Source organism: Artemia franciscana, chromosome 10, assembly GCF_032884065.1.
Source record: "Artemia franciscana chromosome 10, ASM3288406v1, whole genome shotgun sequence".
NCBI lineage: Eukaryota > Metazoa > Arthropoda > Branchiopoda > Anostraca > Artemiidae > Artemia > Artemia franciscana.
The window spans coordinates 37,628,747-37,647,250 of NC_088872.1; the positions used below are offsets into that span (position 1 = coordinate 37,628,747).

The following is an 18,504-nucleotide window of genomic DNA, read 5'->3' on the forward strand; positions in this document are numbered from 1 at the left end:
CAGTCGCCTCAGCATTTCCTGAAGGTTTCAACTTAATACCCTCATACGTTCTTAAGATATTGCAGATCCACCTTTTTGATAAACTGGATGCACATTGGGCCTTTTAATGTAGTTTAAGATAAACATTCTCTAGATTTTCACCTTGATACCCTTAGCGTTCTTGGATCAAACAGTTCGTGGTAACGAACTGTAGTAAGGAGCGACCCGGCTCAATAGTAACCAAAACTCTAAAAAATAGAATTTTGATGCCAATACATACATCAAAAGAATCGCATTTTAATGCTGATATTAAATATATAAGTTTCATCAAGTTTAGTCTTACCCATCAAAAGTTACGAGCCTGAGAAAATTTGCGTTATTTTAGAAAATAGGGGGAAACGCCCCCTAGAAGTCATAGAATCTTTACGAAAATCACACCATCAGATTCACTGTATCAAAGAACCCTACTGTAGAAGTTTCAAGCTCCTATCTACAAAAATGTGGAATTTTGTATTTTTTGCCAGAAGGCAGATCACGGATGCGTGTTTATTTGTTTTTTTTTGTTTTTGTTTTTTTTTTCCCAGGGGTGATCGTATCGACCCAGTTGTCCTAGAATGTTGCAAGAGGGCTCATTTTAACGGAAATGAAAAGTTCTAGTGCCCTTTTTAAGTGACCAAAAAAATTGGAGGGCACCTAGGCCCCCTCACAAGCTAATTATTTTACCAAAGTCAACAAATCAAAATTCTGAGATAGCCATTTTATTCAGCGTAGTCGAAAAACCTTATAACTATGTCTTTGGGGACGACTTACTCCCCCACAGTCCCCGTGGGAGGGGCGACAAGTTACAAACTTTGACCAGTGCTTACATATAGTAATGGTTATTGGGAAGTGTACAGGCGTTTTCAGGAGGATTTTTCTGGTTGGGGGAGGGGTTGAGAAGAGGGGGATATGCTGGGGGAACTTTCGATCGATAGTTTGTCATGGCGGAAGAAAATCTCCATGAAGGGAGCGCAGGATTTACTAGCATTATTTAAAAAAAAAATGAAAAAATAAATATGAAAAAGTTCTTTCAGCTGGAAGTAAGGAGCAGCATTAAAACTTAAAGCAAACAGAAATTATTACCCATTTGAGGGGCTCACCTCCTCCTAATACCTCGCTCTTTACGCTAAAGTATTTTTAGTAATTTCAACTATTTATTCTACAGCTTTTGTGATTCTGGGGTCATTCTTAATGAATTGGGACAAAATTTAAGCTTTAATGTAAAGAGCGAGGATCTGACAAGGGGGGAACCCCCTCATATATGTAATAAAAATATGAGAATACAAAAGTTCTTTACTTAAGCTAATTTATAAGTTACGTAAATCTTTTACTAATAAAAATATTCGTAAAAAATCAAAAATTCTAGTTGCCTTTTTAATTAACCAAAAAACCGGAGGGCAACTAGGCTTCATCCCCCGCTCTTTTTTTCTCAAAATCATTCGATCAAAATTATGAGAAAGCCATTTAGCCAAAAAAAAAAAAAATGCAAATTTTGTTTTAATTATTCTTCTGCGGAGAGCCAAAATCAAAACATGCATTGATTCAAAAACGTCCAGAAATTAAATTAAAAAAACAAGTTTTTTTAACTGAAAGTAAGGAGCGACATTAAAACTTAAAACGACCAGAAATTACTTCGTATATGAAAGAGGCTGCTTCCTCATCAACGCCCCGCTCTTTACGCTAAAGTTTTTTACTGTTTTAAAAAGAAGAATTGAGAGAAAGAGTCAAACTTTAGCGTAAAGAGCGAGGCGTTAATGAGGAAGCAGCCTCTTTCATATACGAAGTAATTTCTGGTCGTTTTAAGTTTTAATGTCGCTCCTTACTTTCAGTTAAAAAAACTTTTTTTTTTTATTTATTACACCGAGGATCAAACATTTTCCCTTTTCCTAATGATAAATTCTGCATATAAACAATGGACAAATTGCATAATTGACCATCCTTGCCCTCAAGCTGTGGGGGGCATAGCCACCCTGGAAGAATAGCTATTAGACCTTTTGACTAGTTTGAACAGAATGACAATTTCGATCAGTGTTGAAGAGAGGGGGCTCCTTATAAGGGTGAGGGTAACGAGGGTGAAGGGTAAAATCCCCTCAACATACCTTGAATGTTTCAACTTCATACCCTCTGCCGCTCTTTAGATATTGCTGATATTCGCTTTTGACAACCAGCTAGCTCATAGTGTGTTTTGATTATGTTTGGTATTTTTCTCAACATTTTCTTAAAGTTTCATCTTAATATCCTAAGTCTTTTTGGATATCAAGGATCAAACATTCCTTCTTTTTCTAATGAAAACCTTATTTGTTAATAACGGGCAATTTACATAACTTACAGCTCTTGCCCCGGGATCCTGCGAGTTTTTTTTAGTTAACCCCATAGGCATAGTTATATGACCTTTGGATTGTTTTGAACAAAATGGCCATCTCATAATTTTGATCGGATACATTTGGGGAAAAGGGGCATGGGAGGGGGGCTGGCTGCTCGCCTATGACTTTCGATTTCAAATGAACGAGCCCCTCCGGTACTTATACCAGCACCCCTTCCTCATGAAGTGCCTCTGGGAAAAATAAGTATATAAATAATCATTAAAAATAGTACATTGAAGCCTTATGGCTCTTTACTATAATCAAGCCAATAGTGTAGCCTCTGATTTTTTTTCTTTTTTTTTTAATTTTTTTGGCATAATTTTAAGCAAAAGCTATGCAATTTGTATATTTTCATTTTAGTTTAATTAAAATATGTTAGTTACAAAATGAAATAAATAACGGAAAAACACATGCCAAAGAGTTTTAAATCATAAAAAACCGGTAAACGATTATCATTGTTTGTTTCAGGTCGATTCCTATCATAAAACGTTACATCTTGAACGACTATGTAAGACCTATATCTTTATTGTGGAAATGTTTTTCTTTCATTATTTCAAAACAAAACAACTTTCTAAGCAGTGATAACAACCAAGGAAATTGCCTAGTGGCTGCAAAATTAGGGGGGGGGGGTGATATCGATTATCTAGTGTTGTTAACACTAAATTTGTAGTAATTGAAGATGATAATTACTCATTTGTTAATTCCGGATATTAACTTGTCTATAGTGGTAAACTGTAGTGTTTACTAACTTTTTTAATGAAAATTTTTCGTTACAAACAAAATTAAACATGGATTTTGTACCACTGAAATAAGACTGATTGGATCAGTTGTGAAAATTCGTTTTACACATTTGTTCTGTATAAATGTATTTCTTTTGTTTAAATGTATAATGAATTTGACCAAATATCTCTTGAAGCTGAGACTAAATTTTCAGCGAGTTTATTTAGATTACGATATAGCGATTGTGTATCTTATTATGCACGATTTTCGTCTCGAAATCTCAACTGTTGTGGTGCTCTACGCTGAAAATAATTGTATGTTATTTAATATCTTGGGTCTTCAGTACAAACACGCACAATCAAATATATATATATATATATATATATATATATATATATATATATATATATATATATATATATATATATATATATATATATATATATATATATATATATATATATATATATATATATTTATATATATATATATATATATATAACAACGGCAATCAAAGGGATACAATTAACCCTTGACTGGGCTGCCCACTTAATTCAACAATCTGTCTTGGCCTTTTTCTACAATTGGCCATGACTTTGACTTTTCCCACAACTATTCTCTCTTTTTTAAATTGTGTAAAAGATCTGTGTAAATAATATTTTCTTTTTTTTAAGTGGCCTCCGATGGACTCTTTCTCAGCTTGTAATGCAGCGGTCTGAACTTGGCTTGAGTAATCCAATCGATATGATATATCATGTTCAGCCATGGATGATACTGACCCTTCTTCCATTTGCTATATTTTTGGAAGGTATGCTAGTTGCAAAATAGAAAAACTGTCGTGATTTGTTTTATGCAAAAAGGACCATAAACAAACAAAAAGCCAAAAAAAAAAACAATTTGAAAGAACCAATTTACAATGAGATTTGACTAACTCTATAATCTAGACTGAATCCAAACTCTATATTAGCCAATGCTAGTAATAAGGCTTTGCTGTTTATTTAAATATTAAAACTACTTAATATTTCAATTTTATTCGTGTTTTTGGAGGAGATTCGTGTTTTTAGAGAAGATTCTGATAGGCCGTTCTAAGGTACTAAACTCAAAAATAGTCAAATCTAAAAAAGAGACAAAATACCCTTTACTTTTTTTTTTACTATATGGATCCTTTTAATGTCAATTTAAAAATTATCCGTCCAGTGTTTTGGTATTTAAATAATAACTTAGCTGTAATTTTCTGTGTTTAAATATTGTTTCTTTAGTTTACTTATCGAATTTTGGATGCTTAGAGCCTCTTTGAAACTGTACTTAAACTACCGTGACTAATTATATTTTGCTCGACCTATTATCAGAAGTCAGTCCCAAATTGCTTATACTTTGCAGCGTAAAAAGAGAAATATAGTATTCTACACAACGTCAACAAGGCTTGATTGAAACACATTCCATACTGGTTTCATGTCGACTAGGATAGCATGTAGAACAAGAAACGGGAAGAAGATATTGTAGCCATAATTCCCCGAGACTGTATTCAAACATGTGTGTAAACGTGCCTAGTTTCAATGTAGTATCTGGTATGCTTCTTCAGCAAGGATTTGAACTAATCAAATTTTATTGACGAAAGTTCAAGCAAAACAAAAACATTATGCCATAAGATCGAGAAGCTCACACGTGTCGGAGCAGCCCCTTAGTACACAAAATAGATCGATTAAAGCAAATATAATACAAAATATAATGTATTATTTTTTTTCTTTTAGTTGCCGTTTTGTTAATTGGCACCACTGTTTTTCACCTTTTTATTTACTTCTCTTCTTTCGTTTTTATTACTTTGTTATGAGCCTTTTATGTTCATTTACGTTTCCTTTACTATCTGTGTAAAGCATAGAAGATCTATTTTTGTGTGCTAAGGAGCTGCTCAGACACGCGTAAGCTTCTCGATCTTATGGCATGTTATTTTTGTTTTACTTGAACTTTTGTCAATAGAATTTGATTCGTTCAAATCCCTGCTAAAGAAGCATATAGATATTACGTTTAGCATATAACATAAAGATATAGCTATAGATACTATCGGGTACTACGTTGAAACTAGGCACGTTTACACACATGTTTGAATACAGCGTTGGGGAGTTATGGCTACAATCTCTTTTTCCTGTTTCTTGTTCTACTTGCTATCCTAGTCGACATGAAACCAGTATGGAATGTGTTTCAATCAAGCCTGGTTGACGTTGTGTAGAATATTATATTTCTCTTTTTACGCTGCAAAGTATAAGTAATTTGGGACTGACTTCTGATAATAGGTCGAGTAAAATATAATTAGTCACGACAGTTTCAAAGAGGCTCTAAGTGTCCAAAATTCGATATTACGCGGTATACGAATGTTCAAACACATACCTAGAGCTATGCTTGGAAACGTCTTCGAAAGTTCTTTTTCAACATGTGGAAGTACCCACATTTCAGAGTCTGACTTTTGTCGTTACCGTGGCTTCTGCTATCCGAATTTCAGCTCCAAGATTGATTATCTTTACTGTTTCCAGACTTTCCTCCAACTATGAAAAGCACTGCATTGGCTATTTTGTGTTTTATATCTTCCCTGCATCAACATTCCTACTAATAATGCTACCTATTTATGTGAATACATTTACTCGGCGAATTATCTCATACCAAAATCTTCATTTCATCCTCATTTATTTGAAATTGACCTAAGCTTCTTAACATGGATTCTCAAACCTCCCACCCTAAGCTCCCAAGATCTTCGAATACTTGTTCATTTTGCTAACATTTTTACCTACCCTCCGGTCCAGTACATCCTTCTTCCATAGTCTGTACTATATTTCTTAGGACAGAGTCTGTGAAAAATACATATAAATAGAATAAAACGTTTCCCTGTTTAACTCCTGAATCCACGCAGAAGAAACTAGGGACTTCCCTTCTGACCTTAACCATAGCAATTATATTCTCTTTGCATAACACTAATCACTTTAACAAAATTATCTAACTTATCGTAGGATTATATTGCATAAATTTACCTGATATATGGGTATAGTCTTTTTGAAGAGCTTGGGACTTAAGTTTCTTCGATTTGTATAGTATATATATATATGTTTAGATAAATCTATATAGTAGAATTGATAAATAGCTTGCAACAGCCTTCGAGCTAACGAAGTGCTTTTCACGTGTCATACTTAGCACCACTTTGTGTCACTACCTTCGAGCTCGTGGTGCAGGCAAGGCTTGTGTTGCTATCAGAATAGTCTCAAAAGGACTATAGTTTTCAAAGATTGTAAATCCCAAGAAATCAATTGATCATACACCGAAATAACCAAATCATGTCTCACTTAGAAATCGTTAATCAAATGAGACATACACTGAGTTGGCTTATTTCCATATAATACTTGCTGAAATGAACTTTTATAGCCTAAGAGGGAAGTCAAGGAGCCTATTGACTTTTAATTCTGAAGAGCTTCTTGCCTTGCATCGGAAAGATTCAAAACTACCTGTAAAATGAAAAAAAAAGCCATAATCAAATATTTAGAATGTCACGGTCAAGTAAAGATGAAAATGTATCTATCCTTTGTCGTGTCTTTCAAGGTTGTCATATGCCAGCTCGTATGTGAATTTCCTGCTGTGGTCATTATTGTCTCAAGCAGTCGAGAGTGTGTTGTTATGCTCGAGTGCATATCTGATATTGATAGACGCGTCAAATCTAAGATGATTCTGCTAACCGCCATGGAACTTTTTTTTTTATAAAGCCAAAAAATCTCGTAATTACTATGAATGTCTCAGGTTCAAACTGTACTTATAGCTAGGAACTTCGATTTTACATGTCTTCATAAAAAATTAAAACATCAAGTGACTAAACAATTTGATTGATTTGGGGTGTCAAATTAATTCACATAAATATTCCCTTGCTTCCGTAACGAAGCACGTGGCCTCATTTACAGCTTAAAAGCATGTTTTAAGAATATTAGAACAGAAAAACTTCTCCACGCAACTTAACATTAAAATGATACCTAATCAAGAATAGAACTCTTTAACTACAGGTTTTTACTGGTGTTCTTTCAAAGTCAACAGGTCTTAAGCTCCCTGATGCCGACACGCTGGTGAATACTTGTCCTGAGTACAACTATCTACACAAGCTATAATAACGAGCCCGTATACTTTACTTTCTCATTTGATACGTAATTTGAAATCCTGGTGGTGTTGTGTTCAAATGACAAATGTATAGAAGAAGCTTATATCAACTTGTGAAGGCAGGAGCACAAAGATGACCAATGAAGTTTATCTTCATTTTAGCTTCGGGAAAGATTGATAATTGGCACGTACTTTATACACAAGTCTATTTTTTTTTTCTGTAAACTTGCTATGTTTTTGAAAATTCAACTATATGATCAATTTTTATCTTGAAGGAGCACTCTGCGTTGTTAAAGACTGCAATGGAAGGAGATAACTAATGTATTTTGATTCTAATGTTTTCTCTGTTTATCAATCCTTGTTTTGTTTTTCTTTTTGTCATATGTTTTAGTGTATTTTTTTTTTTTTTAGGGAAATCAATTATTGGAGTTGCAAATAATTTTCAAGATGGTGATCATGAGGCTATGTTAAGTCAAACTTTAAAAATATTTGCTGGTGCTTTTCTAGCATTTTTGATGGAAGTTTCTGAATATTTGGTTGTTTCGTATTCTTCAAGTTTAACCCTGGCTGTTTCTGGGATTTTTAAGGTATTTTTCTTTTAATGCTTTAGGTTTTAATAGCACAATGAAATAACCTTGTTATAATTGTATTCTTTTTTAAATACTTTGCTGTCGTGTTTTTAAATCATTCAATAAAAATATTTTTAATGAAAATAATGCGCTCACTGCTAATGAAATTAAAGAGGATTTTTATGGCACTTGGTATTAACCAAGTGACATATAGCAATCGCAAATTCTGTTGGTCTGTCGGTCTGTCTGTCGGTCCCGGTTTTGCTACTTTAGGCACTTCCAGGTAAGCTAGGACGATGAAATTTGGCAGGCGTATCAGGGACCGGACCAGATTCAATTAGAAATAGTCGTTTTCCCTATTTGACCATCAGGGGGAGAGTGGGGGGCCGGTTAATTTGGAAAAATAGAAAAATGAAGTATTTTTAACTTACAAACGGTTGATCAGATCTTAATGAAATTTTATGTTTAGAAGGATATCGTGTTTCAGAGCTCTTATTTTAAATCCCGACCGGATCTGGTGACATTGGGGGGGAGTTGGGAGGGGGAAACCTAAAATCTTGGAAAACACTTAGAGTGGAGGGATCGTGATGAAACTTGGTGAGAAAAATAAGTACCAGTCCTAGATACATGATTGACATAACCGGAACGGATCCGCTCTCTTTTGGGTAGTTGGGGGAGGGGTTAATTCTGAAAAATTAGAAAAAATGAGGTATTTTTAACTTACGAACGGGTGATCGGATCTCAGTGAAATTTTATATTTAGAAGGATATCGTGTCTCAAAGCTCTTATTTTAAATCCCGACCGGATCTGGCAACATTGGGGGGAGTTTGGGGGGACCTAAAATCATGGAAAACCCTTAGAGTGGGATGAAACTTGATGGGAAAAATAAGCAGAATTCTTAGATACGTGATTGACATAATTGGAACGGATCCACTCTATTTGGGGGAATTTGGGGAGGGGGGTTAATTCTGAAAAATTAGAGAAGATGACGTATTTTCAACTTACGAAGGAGTGATCGGATCTTCATGAAACTTCATATTTAGAAGGACCTCGTAACTCAGATTTTTATTTTAAATCTCAACCGGATCCAGCGTCATTGGGGGACGGGGGGGCGGAAATTTTAGAAAATACTTAAAGGCGGAGAGATCAGGATGAAACTGGATGGGAAGAATAAAAACAAACCTAAGATAATGACTGAAATAACCGGACCGGATACGCTCTCTTTGGTGGAGTTGGGGGGAGGGGGGTTAATTCGGAAAAATGAGGTATTTGTAACTTGCGAACGGGTGATCAGATCTTAATGGAATTTGATATTTAGAAGTATCTAGTGCTTTAAAGCTCTTATTTCAAATTCCGACCAGATCCTGTGACATTGGGGGGAGTTGGAGGGGGAAACCCGAATTCTTTGAAAACGTGAAAATTGGGGTATTTTTATCCTACGAATAGGTGATCGGATCTTAATGAAACTTGATATATAGAAGGACCTTATGTCTCGGATGCTCCATTTTCGACTCAAATTGGATCCGGGACATAAGGGGTTGGAGGAGAGAAACAGAAATCTTGGAAAACGCTTAGAGCGGAGAGATCGGGATAAAACTTGATGGGAAGAATAAGCACGAATTCTAGATACGTGATTGACATAATTGGAACGGATCCGTTCTCTTAGGAGGAGCTGGGGGATGTTAATTTGGAAAAATTAGAAAAATTGAGGTATTTTTAACTTAAGAACGGGTTACCGGACCTTAATGAAATTTGATATTTAGAAGTAATTCATGTCTCAGAGCTCTTATTTCAAGTCCCTACCAGATCTGTTGACATTGGGGGGAGCTGGAGGGGAAATCGGAAATCTTGGAAATCGCTTAGAGTGGAGGAAACGGGATGAAGCTTGGTGGATAGAATAAGCAAATGTCATAGATACGTGATTGATGTAACCGTACTGGTTTCGCTCTCTTTGGGGGAGTTGGGGGGAGGGGTTCAGTTCTTTGGCGGGTCTGGTGCTTCTGGACGTGCTAGGACGATGAAAATTGGTAGGAGTGTCAGGGAGCTGCACAAATTGACTTGATAAAGTCGTTTTGCCAGATTCGACCATCTGGGGGGCTAAAGGGAGAGGAAAAATTTGAAAAAATTAGGTATTTATAACTTACGGGTGGGTAATCGGATCTTGATGAATTTTGATATTTAGAAGGACTTCGTGACTCAGAGCTCTTATTTTAAATCCTGACCGGCATTAAGCCTCTGATTTTCCTTCTAAATCAATCTATTGATTCTTAGAATTTTGTTAGAGCTCATACCGTATGAGCTCTTGGCTCTTATCTCTTCTGGCCTCATCACAAGTGCCATTTTAGCTCTTAGCTCCTGTTTTTTCTTTCGTTTTATAAGTAGCCAATTCTAGAGACAGAAGTTTTTCTTTCTCTATTTTTATAGGGCTAGTAAAACGACATAAAGTGTAAACCCTGGGAGTTTAATTTCCTCTATAGATCAAAATTTTTAAACTTCCATGTCAGTTAATCGTTAATATATCTCATAACTTGAATAATAACACGGTAAATCGAAATATGGTGATTTAAACAATGCATTGCACACCTGAGTTTTACAATTGCAAATTTCTGTCTTAAACTTTCTTCTGTCTTAAATTTCCGTCTTACTCTTACTGATCAAAGCCTAAAAATCTTCATGTTTTTTGTTGAAGCATAGAAAGTAAAAGCATTGCTTTTATTCAAGTTTGTGATTTTGTCCCCTTTTTTGTGTTTTTTCCTAGCTTAAAAATTGCATTTTAGCTTTGGATTATGTAGGTTAGATTTAGAAAATTTGCAACAGACCTTTCTTTGAAGTGAAGTTTGAATATAAGCAATTTCTGCCCCTCTAGGTACAGTAATCTGAACCTCGCTACCTTTAGTCGTCAGATTTATAAATAATAAACAGGCATATAACACAGCCGATAGAAAAGCTATAGTGAGGGTTCTATCCTCGCACGGGATACCAGATAAGTACAAAGAGTGATTAGTCTACTTACTTGTACTTGTACTTGTGGCGGGAATCAGGCGTTTCCACCTCGCCCGGCATCGATGATCTTAGAGACCTTCTTGGACCATGTTGATCGATCTTGTGCCAGCTGCTCTGCAAAGGCGAGCCACTGTGTTGACCGTCTGTGACCGAATTTTCTGAAACCTCCGATTGGTTCAAGGTCTGACTTGGTCAGGTTCCACCAGTTCTTCCTCTGTCCTCCTTGGCGTTTCTTCCAGTAGCTAATAGGCTCAACTAGAAGTATTTGGCGAGGCAGGTACTCTGGCGGTTTCCGTAATACATGGATCAACCATTTCAAACGGCGTTCTTTAATAGTGAGCACAACATCTCTCTGAATATTGTACATTCGACGTATATTCACGTTGGAGATACGATCACGTAGCTGTACTCTGAGAATTCTTCGTAGACAAGTATGCTCAAACAACTTAAGTGTATTCTCTTGTTGTAGTTTTGCCGACCATGTTTTGTACCCGTAAAGGAGAACGGTGCGGACTAGTGCCATATAAATTCGAACTTTCGTTTGGACACTGATTTCACGGCGATTCCATAAGGGTTTCCGAAGGGAGGCAAAGACTGTCTGCGCTTTCTGTATTCTCTGTTGGATATCAGCGTTGGAAGATCCGTCAGTACAAAGCTGGGAGCCTAGGTATGTGAAACGGTTGACTTTTTCCAGCTGAACTTGGTTGACAGTTAGTGGGAATGGCCCTGTGTCGTGGTTAATAGCCATGAATTTCGTTTTCTCTGTGCTGACTTTCAAGCCGATCAGGTCTGCCCAGGCCACAACGCTGTCAAGCATGTTTTGGGCTTCTACAGAGTCTGACAGGAGGCCAACATCATTCGCATAATCGAGGTCAGTCAGTGAGAGATTCTGTCCAACCTGCGCTCCTGGATAAGACGATAGAGCATTTTCAAGCACCCAATCGATGCAATAATTGAACAGAGTCGGAGAGAGGACACATCCTTGTTTTACTCCGAACTCAACCAGAAATTCTTCGGTTTCTTCGCCATAGATTCTAACTCGGCTCACTAAAGCGTCATAGTATGCCTTCATCAGTTCAACAAAGTTCAGCGGCATTCCGTCATTCTCTAGGATCTTCCAAAGTTTCTGGCGAGTGACAGAGTCGAAGGCGGCAATGAAGTCCAGGAACATCAAGATCAGGGGTAGGTTGTACCTTTCAAACTGCTGGATAATGAGGCGAAAGGCGAAGATATTATCAGTACAGCCTCTACCTGGTTGAAAGCCGGCTTGATTTCCTCGAGTTCTTTCCTCCCTTGCCCCTTTGAAGCGGTTCAAGAGTATGATCCCGAATATTTTGACGGCAATGTCTATGAGACTTATTCCGCGGTAATTTTTGCATTCGGTTTTGTCTCCTTTCTTATAGAAAGGGAGGATGACTGATGTCTTCCAATCTTTTGGAAAAGTGTTGGTCCTCCACGCTTCTTCGAGAATGCCATGGAGCTGTTCAGCAGTGACCTCAGGGCATTGTTTGTATAGTTCCGGGGGGAGGCCGTCTTCACCTGGGGCTTTGTGGTTTTTTAGGGTTTTGATCGCTTTTAGTATTTCCGATCTGGTCGGTGTATCCAGCTCGATATCGTAAGGCTCTTTAGAGACGGGAGGTGGGAAGGCATCATGAGCAGATGAAGGGGATGGGTTCAGGAGGAGCTGAAAGTAATCCTTCCATCTTGCTGAACGTTCCTTCTGACAACTAATGATTTTTCCTGATCTGTTTTTGATTATTTCTGAGACAGCAGATTAGTCCTATTTAGGAGAACAATTTTGTTGTGATTAAGTTAGAAAGTGAGGTAAATATATAGTTTCGTATTAAATCAGGAGTTAAGCAAGATTGTGTTTTACCCCTGTTTATAAAGATTACTTTGATAGACTTTGTCCTAAGGAACACAGCAAAGGCCATAGGGAAGTATAGAATCTAATGTTTAAGTAAAACTCTTAAACTGAGATTATGCAGATGACTTGACTATCCTTTATAAATATGTTAGAAAAATGAATGAATTTTTCGAATCTTTTGAGGGTTCAAGGCACAATAATACGTTTTAAAACCAATGTTAAGAAGACAAGTCACTTAGACTGGAATAAGTCGCTGGGTAACGAGAAGATCGATCAAGTGGATAGCATCACCTATCTTGGCAGTATTATTGGTAAAGATGAATGCAGTGAAGATTTAAAAAGTAGAATATTCAAGGTGTTTTTTTCTTAGTTGAATAAAAGTTTGGGAGAATACGAAGATAAGTCTACGAATCGAGACTAGAATGTTGGAAGCTATGGTAATAACTTGGTCAAGTATGGTTCTGAAACATGGGTGCTTTGAAAGGTAGAGGAAGATCTGTTAAAATGTTTCCCAGATAAATTGTCTTAGAATAGTTTGTGATACCCGTTTGACTCACCAAATGTCAAACGAAAAGGCTTTAAGAAAAACGAGGCTTGATATCACTTTCTAGGGCTATAATGAAAGAAAAATTGAGATGGATAGGACACGTTTTATGGGTGAAGGATGACAAATTGCCAAAGATTGTCCTTTTCGTCTGTGTCTGGAGATCCCGTCTGGAGCCAAATGTAAAGTAGATCGTTTCTGAATGGGATGAGAAGAGTTTATTAGGAAGGATTTGAAGGAAATCCGAACTTCATTGGAGTATGTTGAGTTAAGGTCTGAATAGATGGGGGTAAAGGGTGAGCTTGCGCAGCTGTGTTGGCCTCAGTTGGCTGTTGTTAGTAGTAGCAGTATACTTGATGCTTCTAAAACTCCTTAGTCTAAACTTAGCCATATAATTTTGAGTCATTTGTTACAGGACTACGATGAGAGATTTTTGCTCAGAATTTCGTTCGACAGGTTTTCCATTCAGCCCAATGAATTTTTTTTGTTGAACTATTATATGATGTAAATTAGTTTTATGCCTATGCTCATCATACCGAATCAGACTTGGATTGTTGTACTTGAGTAAGATTGATTCGTAAAATGGTATATATCCTGCTGTTATTCTGTTATAGAGGTTTAAGGTCTCTATTTGGTAACCTGTTGTGGGTATTGTTTAGATATTCTTTCACACAGTTCGATAGTATTCAGCTTGATAATAACATTCAGCTTAATAAAACAAAATATGTAACTATCTTTACTTCAGAATTTGAAAAATATGAAGTTGTATATTTTATTGTTCGGTTTTCTTATGTTTTTGTGATTCTACCTATTTTCTCACTCAACAGTTTTGTTTTTTATTGCTTTTCTTTGTACTGAGGACGACTTCGAGTTTTGTTAGTCTTGGGGGAAAAATTGGCATTTTCTTTATTTAATCGTCGGATTGGAATATTTTTCGCTTCTCGCCTCTTGTCTTATTAAAATAAAAATCAGCATTAGACTGTGGTCAGAATTCTTAATTCTAAATTGCGATCCCTAATTTTCTCAGATCGCCAATGAAAAAAAAAAGACTAATTATATTTTATTTTTAGGAAGTCATCACTTTGGGAATAGCTGTATATATAGCTGGTGATCAGTTGAGTGTAACAAATCAAATCGGGCTCGTAGTTTGTTTACTTGGAATAATAATACATGTTACAATGAAGGCAAAAACTATTGATCAGTTTGAGACTACTACTAAAGTCCGTGAAAATGTATTAGTGATGTCTCCTCTATTGTTGAACAGTGAGCATTCCGACTCAGACGATGAAGAGAAACGTCAACAACTGGAAATAGATACAGAGTATATTCTTTTCCAACGGGATAGGGATATGGAAATGTGATTCTGAAGCAATTTGATTGCATTAATGTCCAGAAGTCTAAGGTCATTCCTGCAGGACTGCTACTTGCCACATCACTCCTCTCAAAAATATATTTAGCCAGATTTATGGAATATCTGATTAATAGAGTTCGATAATTAGATTAGTAGAGATCAGTTTTAGACATTTGAGGAAATGAATTTTTCATTTTATATATGAAATGACGAGGTGGGCATTATGGCAACCCTGCAGTCCTATATATATATATATATATATATATATATATATATATATATATATATATATATATATATATATATATATATATATATATATATATATATATATATATATATATATATATATATATATATACGTAAGTTCGTGCATTCCTATATCAATATATTGATTAAATTTAGGCATATGTAATTTTTTGTTTTATCGATGTAACTAAATTAGAAATAAAATGTTGAGTCAAACAGGTTGGAGGTTCCCATCGGCAGACACTGAAGGGAGTCACGAATTAAAAGTGTAACACCTATAAATATTGTATGTTTGTAATCTGCAAGGAAAGAAAATGTACATTTTGTACCAAAAATCTGTTTAATATACCACTATCACAAGCAACAATTATTCAAACCCTGGAGAAAGTTAGCATGGAAATTCAACAAAACAAATGCCGAAAACTGCCTTTTTATTGAACCAAACAAATCCGATCCCTTTAGTGCGAGTCGATGAAAATTATTGCATAATTCTTTAGCAGGTAAGTGTACATATCCTATCTTCATAGAGCAACAGGGGTTGACTTTGAAATTCAAAACTCTGCCTTTTGAAAATTTTTGCATTTTGGAAATCTGTAAGGAAAAAAGTACGCTTTGTGACTTTTCTCCAGACAAATTTCTATGAAACTTTTAGTGCCATAATAAAAATTTGTAACATCGTAATGCTTCTACAGCCATAATCAAAGAAATTTCCAAAAAAAAACTAGTTAAAATATACTTCCTTTTCCTTATTGATTTCAAGCAAAGAATAGTGAATAAAGTGTATTATTTGGAATTCTCCTCGTCACACCCCGAAATAGAATGCAACCCTTTGCGGGATCTGTTCAAGAATTAGACCGAGTTTTTGATGACGTTATGCTCTGTTATGAAGTATTATTATTATTTAATAAATATCCAACCAGCTTTTTGGCTTGCGAATCTTTTTTCTGGATTCCCCGTGTTAATTTCTGAAAGATATTAATTATTTTATAGGGAAAGTCCTAAAAACAAGGGAAACAAAAACTCTTAGACAAAACCTCCTTCTTTTTCGTTTTTTATTTCAAATATTAACATTCTGTATAGGGTTTTCATTTGAAATTTTCATGTTGCTTTCTCCACATATGTGCCCCGTGAATCCTAATTCAAATAATTTTACTAGTATTTAGTTTGTGAGATGACCAACTTAAGTTTTAACTTGAGATCTTTTTGTATTTAATCCCTAAAGCTGTTTCCAATTGGGACATTTTCTAAGAGGTTTCCATACATTTGTAGTATCACTTTATAGATATTACAATGGTATTAATCTAGATATTACAGTGATATATGAGGCTTTATTTCAACCTGTTTACATGTTTTTCTGTGAATTTTATTAGTGCAGTAATTATCGTAGTCATCGTTTGAACGTATCGTAAGCAACAATTTTTGTAAAATTTAGTGGGATTGTGCTAAATAGATATCACGAAAAGGGATACCTAAGATTTTTCTTAAGATCCGTGGAGCTTTTTCTCGTGCTGTTTCATATCCATTACAAATAATATACTTTTGTATCAGCTTAAATATTCAGGCACGTATGGATATTTTCTGGATTGTTCATTATTTTTATATTTATCATATTTGTTTTGTTTATGGTTTAACCCAAAGATTTGTTGGGATTATGATAGATATTACCAGAAGGGATACCTGAATTTTTTCTCAAGATCCGGGGACCATTTCCGCCTGCTGTTTTATATTCATTAAAAATAATATACTTTTGTATTAGGATAAATATTCAGGCCCGTATGAATATTTTCTGGATTATTCATATTTTTATATTAATCATATTTGTTTTGTTTATGGTTTAACCCAAAGAATTGCTGAGATTGTGCTAAATAGATATCACCAGAAGGGATGCCTAAGATTTTTCTCTAGATCCGGGAATCATTTCCACGTGCTGTTTCATATCGATTACAATTAGTATACTTTTTGTTTTAGCATAAATATTTAGGCACGTATGAATATTTTCTGGATTATTCATTTTTTTGTATTAATCATATTTGTTTTGTTTATGGTTTAACCCAGAGAATTCTATGGGATTGTGCTAAATAGATATCATCAGAAGGAACGCCTAAGATTTTTCTCCCGATCGGGGAATCATTTCCACGTGCTGTTTCTTATCCATTGCAAATAATACACTTTTTGTATTATCATAAATATTCAGGCACGTATGAATATTTTCTGGATTGTTCATATTTTTGCTTGACAGGACATATTCCAAAGTTGTTATTTCCCTTTTCAAGGGAAGTTTACACCTTTCCAACATCCGGGGTGTTCGCAACGTGTCGACCGCTTTATATGTTGATGTCGATACAATTCAGTTCAGCAAAAACTTTATTTTTCGTGTAAGTTTACATAATCGTTGTAAAAAGTATTTTGACCATTTTTTTCCTTTGCAGAGCAGAGATTCATAAAAAGTGAAGGCTTTTTGTTTTAAGGTAAAAAATTTTTGGGACTGGTTTCACATCGTATAGCTGACTAAGCTTTAATGTTTAATTGTGTCTGAATTTTGAATTAATTTTCTGAACATTGTGTTTTCTTAAGGGGGGGGGGCAAAGAGAGGCAGGCCAATCTGCACTTTTTTTCATTTTTAAGCATAACTTGGTTTGTTTGCGTATACGTACACTAAAGTTTTTTTTAAATTTCTGGATGTTTTCTCAGAAATTTCCGAATGAAAATATTTTTTGTGAACCTGGCCATGTTTGTGTGCTTCTCAATATATGTGACAGTTGAAAGAGAAACTTATGAGAAAATAAATTATTTCGCAAAATATTAGAATGAACAAAAATACTGTTTCGGAATCAGTTTTTGGTTTGTGGTGTTCAAGGTTATCTGCAATAAGAATCGATATTGTCTATATTTGAATCTACAAAATGATGGAAACACTAGCGCTCCGGTGGTAGTTTTCATATTTGTTTAGCCGATGCGAGTTAGTTTAAAAAGAAATACAAATAAATTATCAAAATCGATATAATAAGTGTTGCTAAAAATCAAGAATCCAAAAATTCTGTTTATTTCCCTGGGCGTGTTTTTTAGTCTGTGTTTGAGCATATTTAATTTCATTTCCCGATTATATGGCAACATTAAAGTCAGATATTTATTGCGAATCCTAAGTTTAATAACTTGTAAAAGACCATTTTCATTTAAATAAAAAAAGTGGGTAAAACATACACCAGTGTTTCCACTTAACTGGTTTAATTCCCTTGTACCATAATACCTGCTTGAATAGTATAACAATTTAATACTCGAAAGTGAAGCCACATGGCAGATATTTTTTCTGGAATTCTGATTCCACTTTGCCATTTCATTAAATACGTATAAATAAATCTAACTCGATCGTATAATATCTAACTCAATAAAACTTGAATATTATTTATCTAATTTTCTCTCAGCAAAGCAAGACTTTATATGTTCCTTACTTACCAGCTAGAAAATGCAAAAAATACAATTTTTTATTGAGACACAAATTTTTGTTGAGAATTTTGCACAGGCGACAATGTAATGTGTTTTCTGTTACTGCTCAGTTAGAAAAAAAATGCTTATATTCTTCACCACAATTATATTTATTACTTGTCCCTGTGCAAGAACTATTTTGTGCTAGTCTTTGATCATATATTTTGGAATTTATTATTGTTATTTTTCAAGTTAATAAAGCTTTGAATAAA

At 35.0% G+C, this 18,504-nt stretch overlaps 1 protein-coding gene across 3 annotated transcripts in view; it reads left to right on the forward strand.

Moving 5' to 3' along the window:
• The window catches only part of LOC136032161 (solute carrier family 35 member C2-like), a 58,330-nt gene extending 39,826 nt beyond the window's left edge, over positions 1-18,504 (forward strand). For all 3 annotated transcript variants that reach the window (XM_065712349.1, XM_065712347.1, XM_065712348.1), the window contains exons 6-8: positions 3,776-3,909; positions 7,638-7,813; positions 14,280-18,504. In XM_065712349.1, the coding sequence (XP_065568421.1) occupies positions 3,776-3,909; positions 7,638-7,813; positions 14,280-14,570 (601 nt within the window). In that variant the 3' untranslated portion in view covers positions 14,571-18,504. The remainder of the gene's footprint in view (positions 1-3,775; positions 3,910-7,637; positions 7,814-14,279) is intronic.